This window comes from Ailuropoda melanoleuca, chromosome 14 (genome assembly GCF_002007445.2).
Source record: "Ailuropoda melanoleuca isolate Jingjing chromosome 14, ASM200744v2, whole genome shotgun sequence".
Classification (NCBI taxonomy): Eukaryota; Metazoa; Chordata; class Mammalia; order Carnivora; family Ursidae; genus Ailuropoda; species Ailuropoda melanoleuca.
In genome coordinates, this window is record NC_048231.1 from 59,794,784 (window position 1) to 59,806,442 (window position 11,659).

The window sequence follows — 11,659 nt, forward strand, 5'->3', positions numbered from 1 at the left end:
CATATTTCCCAAGAATTTTCTTTTGATGTTTATATGGATTTTCTATCTCATTGTTTCTTTTCCTAAAATGGTCATGGCAAGAATCCATTTCATGTTCAGCTGCACTGAGTTTTAGAAGTCAGCCAAAATTAAAAGTAAGAAGAACTATCAATAAGTAAATTTGCACACACTCTGGGAAGAAAAGAAGAGTGAAAAACTGCTCACTTTGGTCTTTGGCCTAGTCAGGTCATAAATTCTTTTCTTAATTCTTCAAGAATGATTTGATGCTTTACTAAGTGCCTTCACGTTCTCATGAGTCTGTCATTACCTGAATTTGACAGATGGAAAAGATTTAAAAAAAAAAAGATCATACCAGTTTTCATTCTTAACATTAAAAGAAAATATTTTCCTTTATTATGTTTTATATTTTAACAGTTTTCCAACTCTTAGGGCAGATCTTTTTCCATAAATTTTTTTAGCTTTTTATTTTGAGCTTAGGTTCACATGAAGTTGTAAGAAATAATACAAAGAACCGTCGTATACTCTTTACCCAGTTTCCCACAATGGTAGCATCTTTTATAGTTGTGGTACCATAGCACAACCAAGAAATGGACAGTGATACAATTTATCAACCTTATTCAGATTCCTCTAATTTTATATGCACTCACTTGTATGTGTGTGCATGGTGTTTTCTATGCAGTTTAATCACATAGATTCCTGTGACTACCACCAAAGATCCCTCACACCACTTTTTAAGTTCCTGACCCCTTTTTCCCACCCCAACCCCTCCAATTTGTGGCTACCCATAATCTGTTCTTTATCTCTATAATTTTTTTCTTTCAAAAATGTTACGTAAGTAGAATCACATAGTAGGAGGTACTCTTTGAGATTGGCTTTTTTTCCAGTCAGCGTAATTTCCTTGGAAACCATCCAAGTTGTTGCATGTATCAATAGTTCGTTCTTTTTTATTGCTGAATAGTGCATGTGCTATGAGTATGCAACAGGTTTTTTTCCTTTCAACAGTTGACATGTTGAAGAATATTTGGGTTTCTAGTTTTGGGCTATTATGAATAAAGCTGCTGTGAACATTTGATTATAACTTCTCACTATTCATAATACTTGCTTATTCAAATTTTAGGCTGTAAAAATAAGGGTAAAATTGTATCATATCAGTTGGACATTTCCTAGAGGTGAAACTTGAGAAATAGGGCCAAAGTCTAATGCAGAAAAATTGTCCAGGGCCTTTACTTTTCTATAATATCTGGATTTCCTGGCAGCGTGTCATTACTACCTGGCATAACAGAAGAAGTGACTTTCCCTTCAGTATTTATATGACTTTTAACCTCATCCCTAGTCAGCACCATGGAGGGGAATTGATGGGGAATTGTATGTTTTTTAAAACTCTTATTTGGCTAAATTATGTTGTTCAAAACTTGTCCTAAATTAAACTGATAATGAAAAGTCCTGTTCTTAAAAATGACAAATTTATTAATGTTTCTATATATATTGCATGGAAGGCTTTTCAAAATGTATAATTTAGTAGAATCCATAAACTACCAAAGGCAAATACTAAACCTTTGATTTTTCAAAACTTTGTCACTTAATACCTACTTATTGGGGAATAACCCTACCCCAAATAAATTCTTGAATAGATATAGAACTTCAAAACTTGCTAAACATTATTTTTTAAAGTAAATAAAATATCCACAATTGGGAAAATTGTAGAATAGTAAAAAGATTGATTTTGGAATCAGGAAAAGTAAACACAGAAACTTTTCCTCCCTTTATGATAACCATATTGCAGAAAACAGAGGTCATAGAGAAAATAGAAAATCAAATGGTTAAGTGTTGCTAAATAGTTTTTTTACTTAATGATTTTAATAACTGTATTATTCTATCAAGTGTTTATATCATATTTTACTTAAACATATCCCTATTTTAAGTAGTTTATATTGCTATAAATTGTTCAATATTCTTTGTGGCTAAGAGTTTCTCTATGGTTTGGATTATATTCTTAGGTTAAAATCCGAGAAATGAGATCTTTTTTTTTTTTTTTTTTAAGATTTTGTTTATTTATTTGACAGAGATAGAGACAGCCAGCAAGAGAGGGAACACAAGCAGGGGGAGTGGGAGAGGAAGAAGCAGGCTCATAGCGGAGGAGCCTGATGGGGGGCTCCATCCCAGAACGCCAGGATCACGCCCTGAGCCAAAGGCAGACGCTTTAACCGCTGTGCCACCCAGGTGCCCCGAGAAATGAGATCTTGATGAGAGTCCTATTACATATTTCTACATTGCTTCTCAAAAGAATTGCATCAATTTGTAATGTCTCCAGCAAAGTATAGGAATATAGTTTTACAACACTTTTTATCAACATTGGGTATTAAGATCGTCATAATTTTGCTAAGTAATTGTTTTGGTTTGAATTTATAGTTAGTTGCTAGTAATGTTAGATAGATTTTCATATTTAATGACTGTTTTTCTCCTTTTGTTAATTACTGTTTCTGAAAATTAGAAATGTCACCCTGTTTCATCCATATCCTTCTTTGCCGTTTCAGTGCCCTTCAAGCTGCTTTCTTCACTATAACTACCTGAGTCCTGTAGGCAGTGGTCTTCTCCTAATTTTCGTGTCAGACTCAATTAAAATTAAAAATACATAAAACAGCTATCTTGAGTGTCCTTTGTTAAGTACTTTAGTGTAAGCAGTTTTGCTCCTTGTCCAGGACTTCCTGCCATAATCTATTTTAATCCCAGAAGACTTGAGCCTACATAAGCACGATTGCTGTTAGCAAATGCATAGGCTATGTCAGAACATAGACCTTCGTTTATAGTGAACCTCTAATTATATGCTTGCCCCTGCTATTATAAAGGAAGTAACTCACTTTAGGTGGAGAAAATTTTATTCTACTTAGCTGTCACAGACTAAAAGCAGTAATGTTGCAGATATACTTTTGTGACCTCAGGGTACAAGTAAGGGAAATACACTCTCCAAACTAATGGGACGTGGCTCATTATTCAGAACCCAGAGTCGAGTGACTTAATAGTGTAGCATTAGACTCATAAACTCAGATCAGTTGCTTTAGAGATGGTAAATGTAATAGATAAAATACTGTGGGTTTTTTTTTTCTTTTTCAGGTTTACAAGTAAAAGTAACCAAACTGAAAAAGGAACGAATTTTGTAAGTATTCATATATAACACTGATTTCTTATTTTTAATGTAATTGATACTATTTGACTTCAGTGTCTTGTTTATAAGAAATTAACTTTACAGCGTGGACCTTGGATAGCTGACTGAGTTTTTCAGAATTCTAAGGTAAAAAGCCTAACTTAATTTTGAGTATATCCTTGGTTAATATTTGCTTGTATTTATATTTTAGTATAATTTTTATATGTGCACACATAAAAATGGGTTATTATATATATATATATATATATGACATATAGAATGTTTTTCCATCAAGTATTTATTAAGATGAGAACTGGTCTATACATTCATTTTCATCTGTTAATAGTTCCTCAACTGTAATTAACACCTGGAATTTAAGATACAGCAAGAGGGGAGCAGAATAATTCTGGGATTGCTGAACTGATATAAGAAATAGGAACAAATGATACCCCTTTATTTAACCAGTTTGGAATTACCAGAGGTTCCCCTGAATTGTTTTGGTTATTAAGCCTAGAATCAGATCTGATTTTCTAAGATAGAAGCAGATTTTTATTCATGGTTCCTTAGGACTTCCACATTCAGGAATCTGAAACAGATGACATCATAGAGTATTACTGCTCATAACAAAAATTACTATCATTGTAACTAATACTGCATTTGCTTTATGGTAGATACATACCAATGGGCCTCAGTTGCTTCATATTCCTAAAGCTTCCAAAGCTCTAACCAAAAGCTGGAGTTAACAGCCACCCATCAAAACACACCCAGTTATTTTTCTCCATTATAATCTGAAAATGAAAATTGGAAAGTTTTATTTCACACCTAGAAAATCATGTATAGGAAATAAGAGATTGAGAAATTATAAAATCATAAATTTTTAAAACGGGGTTTTTTTTTTTGAAGAATGTTTTTATTATTCTATTTAATTAGTGACACTTTTAAATGCTTTGTATTATTGAGAGCATGCATATTCCTGCCTTACGCTTGTCATTTTAAATATCCTAACCAATTACTAATCCATTTCTCTGTTTCTTACATTTAGTTCCCATAACTGAAAGATGTTTCTTACAGAGGAAATTAAGCCTTTTCTGAATAGTAAACTTAGGGTGTGTATCTTATTAGTTAGGATTTTGCAGAGTTCTCAAAGTATCTCCCCACGAGATACTTATTAATTACAAAGGGCAAAATTATAATATTACAGCATAGAAACCAGGCAGAATTCATCCCAATCAAACTACCAAAGTTAACTAGAAATCAGATATGTCAGTCTCATTTATCTCCTGATTTGCTGCACCAAGAAGAGCACAACATTACTTCTGTAGTATTCTTACCAAAAATGCATAGCCCGTATTTTATCGTGGGGAAACATAGAAAAACCCAAGTTGAAGGACAGTCAAAATAACTGGCCAGTACTTTTCAGAGATGTCAAGATTGTGAAAGACAAAGAAAGATGGACAAACTGTTACAGATGGAAGGAGACATGACATTAAATGCAATGTAGGGTCCTGGAGTAGATCCTGGACCAAAGGAATGACATTAGAGGGACAATTGGAAAAATTGGAATAAGGTCTGTAGATTAGTTAATAGTATTGTATCAATGTTCATTTCTTGATGTTCACAGTTGTATTGTGGTTATGCAAGATGTTAACATTTGGAGAAGTTGAGTGATATACAGGTACTCTGTTCCTATGTTTATAACTTGTTTATAATAAGTCTGAAATTATTTTAAGATGAAACATTAAAAAAATGAAAAAAAATTTAACATTCATCCCCTGAGTCTGGAGAGATCACCTTATCTTCAAGCAGCTGTTGGATATTGAAGAAATTCAGTATTCTTTTAGCAAAGAATGAGAAAGAAATGGCTGTTCGATAGGCGACCAAAAATGTCACTAGTTAGATTAGTCCTACTCCTACAGTTCAGAGAGTAGTTGCCATTGCAGCTCTTGAGGCATGATTTCCTTTTATGGCCAAATTACTTTTTGTTTCTGTGGGCAGTAGGGATTTCAAAAACTCTCCAGCCTTTTAGTGTACTTTAATTAGGACTGATGGTTATCATCTTACGTTTATGTATGTTAGAATTATCTGCATAGTTGCAGAAGAAAACCCTATGTAAATTCTTCCAATGATGAGAGTTATTCCAAAAATAAATATATTGAAATTGTGTCAGTTGGGTGAGGAAAACAGGATCATTTTCTTGGTTAATAAGTAAAATTTCTCTTTTTTAATCCACTTGAAATCAAAAAGGTGAAAACATCTTTGTTTTACTTAGGAATAAATACACTTCTTTTCAATGATGAAAATATTTTGAGTCATTTGAGATTGAAAATTATGAAGTGTACTTCTTCTTTTGTTTTTATCTTCATTTTTATTTTTAGCCCAGCTAGTGTTGGTTGCCACAAACATTGCTAATCAGAAGATAAGTACCGTACCAAACTTATTCCCTCTGGCCTTTCTTTTTTTTCCAGAGAGAAAGAGAGAGAGTGCACGCAAGTGCACGGGCAGCATAGGAGCAGGGGGCAGGGCAGAGGGAGAGCATCTTAAGCAGGTTGCACCTCAGGGTGGAGCCCAGCTCTGAGCTCGATCTCACCACCCTGAGATCATGACCTGAGCCAAAATCGAGCAAGACGCTTAACTGACTGAGCCACCCAGGTGCCCCAGCTCTGCTTTTCTAATACCAAAAGTGTAATGTTTCAGAGTTGATTAGTAGTTAGACAATGAGTTCTTTATATTGTGCCTTGGTTCCATGTTGATTAATGATCTTGTTAATGCTCGATTAACAACAATTGATTAGAATGACATCCTTTAATGAAAATGTTACTCACTTTTAAGAAGCAGTACTGAGGGGTACCTGGGTGGCTCAGCTGACTAAGTGTCTGCCTTCAGCTCAGGTCATGTCCCAGGGTCCTGGGATTGAGCCCCACATCAAGCCCTGAGTCAGGCTCCCTGCTCAGTGGGCAGCCTGCCTCTCCTTCTCCCTCTGCTGCTCCCTCTGCTTGTGCTTTCTCTCTCTGTCAAATAAATAAATAAAATCTTAAAAAAAATAAGCTGTACGGAAACGCAGAAATTACCATGTTTGCTATTTGATTATACATTTTAAGCTTCATTAACTACATGTTTTTAAAGGAATTTAGTTTTATTGAAATGGATTCTTCATGTGGCCTAGTGATTTTATTTTCTAAAATATTACCGTTTTAAATGGTAGACTTACAACTACAAAGTATTTCCTCTTACCTTGAATCAGAATCATTTCCCTGCAGTTGAATGACACATAATTAGAAGCAATCTAGATTTGCTTATCACAAATGTACTTTTTTATTACAGACTTTTTACACAGAATGTATTTCTCCATACCTATAACCAATCAGGTACATGAAAAACTTCTTAAATTTGTAAATGACTGCCAAATTTTACTTTCTCAAGAATCATCTATAACACTTTTGAATTTCTTTTAAAGATTTTGTTTATTTATTTGAGAGGGAGAGAGAGAGTGAGCAAGGGAGAGAGGCAGAGGGAGAGGGAGAAGCAGACTCCCCATTGAGCAGGGAGCCAGATGCAGGGCTCCATCCCAGGACCCTGGGATCATGACCTGGGCCGAAGGCAGATGCTTACACAACTGAGCCACCCAGGCGCCCCACACTTTTGAATTTCAAAGAGTGGAAACACACAGCTGGTTTTCCAGTAGCTGATAATAATGCCTTATTTCACTTGTAGTTTACAGAGTCATTTGATCCTCTTAGCAACCTTCTAATATATATTGTAACTGCTTTATACCTGTGTACATCAGGTAGCTTGGGGTTATACATTTTGGAAGCACAGGTAAGTAACTGAATTCCCTTTGTTTTTATTGCCTATATTACTATAATCCTTTATCTCCGTATATTTTACAGTATACAGTTAGGGCGTAAGAATAATCAGGATGTTTTGTTTCCGAATTGTTAGAATAGCTGTATTTGTAAGATGGGGATTCCCTGTCCTTAGGGATTCCCACCTGGAAGAAGCAATTAGAAGAGGAATCAATAATTATACCATATTTTTCCATCACTTGGTTATTCCAGACCTGTGTTTTGATCATAGTTGTCTTTACACATGGTTAATGCTTTTCTCTTACACAAATTCATTTATAAAATTAAACATGTAAAAATATTGACAGCTGAATAATGTGAGATTATTTTGAAAAGTTATACTTAAGCTGGGTCCGCCTGATTGTTTTTACCTGCTTGTGAACATGGACTACATCTGTTTTTGCCAGTGTATATCCATTACTTACCCACTGACTGACTGTCTTAATGGTCAATTACTGAATCTGATCATCCTATTTATTTGCCATTCTTTAAAGAAAAATAATAACTACTTTAATTTCCACTGAGGAAATATAAAGATAACATTTACCATATTCGGCCATCCAGCTTTATGACAATCAAGATAATTCCCTTTTTACCTACCAAGAAATTAAAAAATTCTGAAGTATAAACTACCCATCTACAAATAAACCCTTTACATTATTATTATTATTATTATTATTTTTAGATTTTACTTATTCGAGAGAGTGAGAGAGAGAGCACTATCAGGGAAAGGGGGCAGGGGCAGAGGCAAAGGGAGAAGCAGGCTGCCTGCTTAGCAGGGAGCCTGACCCAGGGCTCGATCCAAGGAGCCCAGCATCATGACCTGAGCTGAAGGTAGACACTGAACTGACTGAAGCACTCGGGCATCCCTTAAATTATTTTTTAAATTAAGAAATTTTAAAAATTACAAAGAAAAAAAATCCTGCAGTTGTTCAGGACTGTTTTCATACTTTCAATTCCATATAAAAAATAAAGTTTATGGAGAGTATAACTTGAACACATAATTTTCTCCATTTTCTTTATTCATAGTAGAATACATGTGCTCTACATGGAGGAGCGCTGCAGTGCTCCTCTACCCCTCCAGTATATGACATTGATTTTAAAGTAATGAGAAGACTGGCATATGTAGTATATGAGTTTGTTTTCTATCATTTTACAGTTATATTTCATATGCAAGATTTATCCACTTTTACATGCCAGTTTTTATTTACATGCCATTTATTTAAAATGTTCACTTACCTCAGAAAGACAGAAGGCTACCTACTAGGAAAATGATATGATCTTTAGTAAAATGCTGCCTGTGGGATAGATACATTGAGCTTATCTTAGATAGGTGAGGTTGGTGTTTTGTTTTGTTTTGTTGTTTAAAGATTTTATTTGTTCATTTGAGAGAGAGAGAAAGAGAGAGAATGAGTAGAAGGGAGGGGTAGAGGGAGAGGTAGAAGAGACTCCCTATTCAGCAGGGAGCCCGATATGGGGCTCGATCCCAGGATCCCGGGATCATGACCTGAGCCAAAGGCAGATGCTTAACTGACTGAGCCACCCAGGCACCTGAGGTTGGTTATTTGTATAGTAGTAACTAACTTCCTTTGGATGAGGCCCAGGGTAGACCTATCTTACAATATATTCCACTCTTAATTTTTTTGAAAGTGCATGACTTGTTTTTGTACCATTTAGAATTCATCAATTTGCTTTCCTAAGGAATTTGTTAAATTATTCCTGTAATTAGTAGAACTCCATTATGTTTAGCACTGAGTTGACGTGAATATTTTATTAAGTAATTGAGGTTAATTTTAATTTGAACTTAAGCCATCAGTCTATTTTGTTTTATTTTTTTTAATTTTATTTTATTTTTTTAAAAGATTTTATTTATTCATTTGACAGAGAGATAGCCAGCGAGAGAGGGAACACAAGCAGGGGGAGTGGGAGAGGATTTTATTTTATTTTTTTTAAAGATTTTATTTATTCATTTGACAGAGAGAGAGCCAGCGAGAGAGGGAACACAAGCAGGGGGAGTGGGAGAGGAAGAAGCAGGCTCACAGCGGAGGAGCCTGACGTGGGGCTCAATCCCATAATGCCGGGATCACGCCCTGAGCCAAAGGCAGACGCTTAACGACTGCGCCACCCAGGCGCCCCTTGTTTTATTTTTTTTTAAAGATTTTATTTATTTATTTGACAGAGAGAGAGACAGCCAACGAGAGAGGGAACACAAGCAGGGGGAGTGGGAGAGGAAGAAGCAGGCTCCCGGCGGAGGAGCCTGATATGGAGCTTGATCCCAGAACGCCGGGATCACGCCCTGAGCCGAAGGCAGACGCTTAACAACTGAGCCACTCAGGCGCCCCTCTATTTGGTTTTAAAACAAATTCNGAGGAGCCTGATATGGAGCTTGATCCCAGAACGCCGGGATCACTCCCTGAGCCGAAGGCAGACGCTTAACAACTGAGCCACTCAGGCGCCCCTCTATTTGGTTTTAAAACAAATTCTGTTATGTTCTGAATCATTCTAAATAGACAGGGATAGAATATGTAGATGTAGGAAAATCAGACATCACATTACTATTACAAAGTTTTTTCTTTCATTCATAATTTAAGAAAAAAACATTTTGCTATGAACTTTTCATTCCTTAAGAAAGAATGTGTGTGTGTGTGTGTGTGTGTGTGTGTGTGTAATTCTTCAATATAGGATCTGGAATGTAATATTTGGTTGTTAGATTTTTGTGATATAGATTATTTAGATTAAATAATAAATTCAAATGGGTACTGGCAGCTAACAATCTGTTAACTTAGAAAATGCGTTCAATTTTCCCCCAAATTTAGGCAAGTTCTTAATTTGGCTATATTCGTTTGCAAAGTAGGATCAATAAAAGCTTGGTACTACTTCTGAATTAAATACATTTTCTAGAAGCATTAGACAATCTTTTTTTAATTAAGTGGGAAACATCCAAATTAATGAGTTTCAGCTATCACTGTGTTATTTCCAAAATTTCAGATACCTACATATGCTACCAGAACTACATGTAGTAGGCTTATTACTCTTAGATATATTGATTTTTCATTTTTCATTCAGTATCAATTTTTCAACCACTGTGTACAAAGTACCCTCTATATTGGGTATCTGACGTTTTTACTTAGTTGACTCTTTTGCTGCCAGTGATATTACATTCTAGCCATTTTGACACAGTCATTTTGACATCCACTTTTTGTAGTGGACTAGTTTGTCATCATTTGATATTTTAGACCCTTGAGGGGGCTGGAGAAGATGTTTCAATCACAGTATTATCTTTTTTAGCTTCAAGACCATACAGAAAACCCTAAAGTTCTAGTGGGTTTTCTTAGAATTAAATTGTATGCATACTTTATATAATAATGTGATTTTTAAAAATATAATGGAGGGATAGAATATGACACTACCTTGGAAAGTAATCAGGTAATCTACTAGAAGAAAATTTTAGGTATCTTTGTTTTTTTCTTGACCATAAACACTTAAATAGATAAACACTTAAATAGAACTTACTAAGTGCTTGTACTGTTCTTCATGCTATACATACATTTGTGTTTAGTTCTTGCAAATGCCTTATTTGTATCCACATTTTTGAGGGACAAAGAGTTTAGATGACTTGCACTAAGTCACACAGCTGATAACTGAGAGCTGAGATTCAAACCTAGGTGTTAGGATATAGGGTTCATATGCTTCCACTTCACTGTTAGCCCTGACTTAAAAGTAATACCAAATAAGAAGTTTCGGCAATACAGAAATTAATAAGATAGAAAGTATAAATCTCCCATAACTGGAGATAGTGAAGATATCTGTTACTTACATTAACAAATGTAGACAAAATAATAAAAAACAGTGTACATTTTAATAGCATTTTTGACAACATTGAGTCAATGATGGCATCAGAATCCACTCTTCTTTGTTTCAGCGTTGTACAATGAATGCCTGGTACTTAGGACAATACTTTCGTAGTGCATAAAAATACTACAGAACAAATTCTAGTATGATTTGAATGATGGCTAACGAGATGTTTAAACTTCTCCTATGAAGTTATTTATTTTAATACGAGAAATACACGTTACGTAAGTGTGAGACCATACTTTGGGGTTCTTATAGTAGATTTATCCTGTTATGATAATTATCCTATTAGGATTTTTTTTTTTAAACTTAACTTCTTGACTTTTAGAGACGCACAGAGACTAGAAGAATTCTTCACCAAAAATCAACAGCTGAGAGAACAACAGAAAGTCCTCCATGAAACCATTAAAGTTTTAGAAGACCGGTGAGTCTGGTTCTTGGGTATTCTTCAGTAAGAGGGGATTTCCCCCTTCATAGAACATTGGTTTTAATTTATAAACAGTTCTGGGACTAAAAGTGCCCTTTCCCAACCTGATGTCAACTTTGGATAAATACTTTATAAAATTAAGGATATACTCATGCAAGTTTGTTTTTTATTAATTACAGCAATCTCATCAATTTACCCTTTAAATAATGTTTCTTTATTTGATGTTTGATACAGGATGAGCTTAAGAGTAGCTCTAATTAGGGGCGCCTGGGTGGCACAGTGGTTAAAGCGTCTGCCTTCGGCTCAGGGCACGAACCCGGCGTTATGGGACCGAGCCCCACATCAGGCTCCTCTGCTATGAGCCTTCTTCTTCCTCTCCCACTCCCCCTGCTTTGT

The 11,659-nt window shown here is 35.2% G+C and overlaps 1 protein-coding gene across 13 annotated transcripts in view; it reads left to right on the forward strand.

Annotated features, from left to right (window-relative positions):
- RBBP8 (RB binding protein 8, endonuclease) overlaps positions 1 to 11,659 on the forward strand; it is a 111,236-nt gene that overhangs the window by 32,976 nt on the left and 66,601 nt on the right. For 12 of the 13 annotated variants that reach the window (XM_019796416.2, XM_034642703.1, XM_002912655.4 and 9 more), the window contains 2 exons: positions 3,112 to 3,154; positions 11,165 to 11,260. In XM_019796416.2, coding sequence (XP_019651975.1) covers positions 3,112 to 3,154; positions 11,165 to 11,260 — 139 coding nt within the window. Of the gene's footprint in view, positions 1 to 3,111; positions 3,155 to 11,164; positions 11,261 to 11,659 lie in introns of those variants that run through there. The other variant, XM_034642707.1, reaches the window with a different exon arrangement.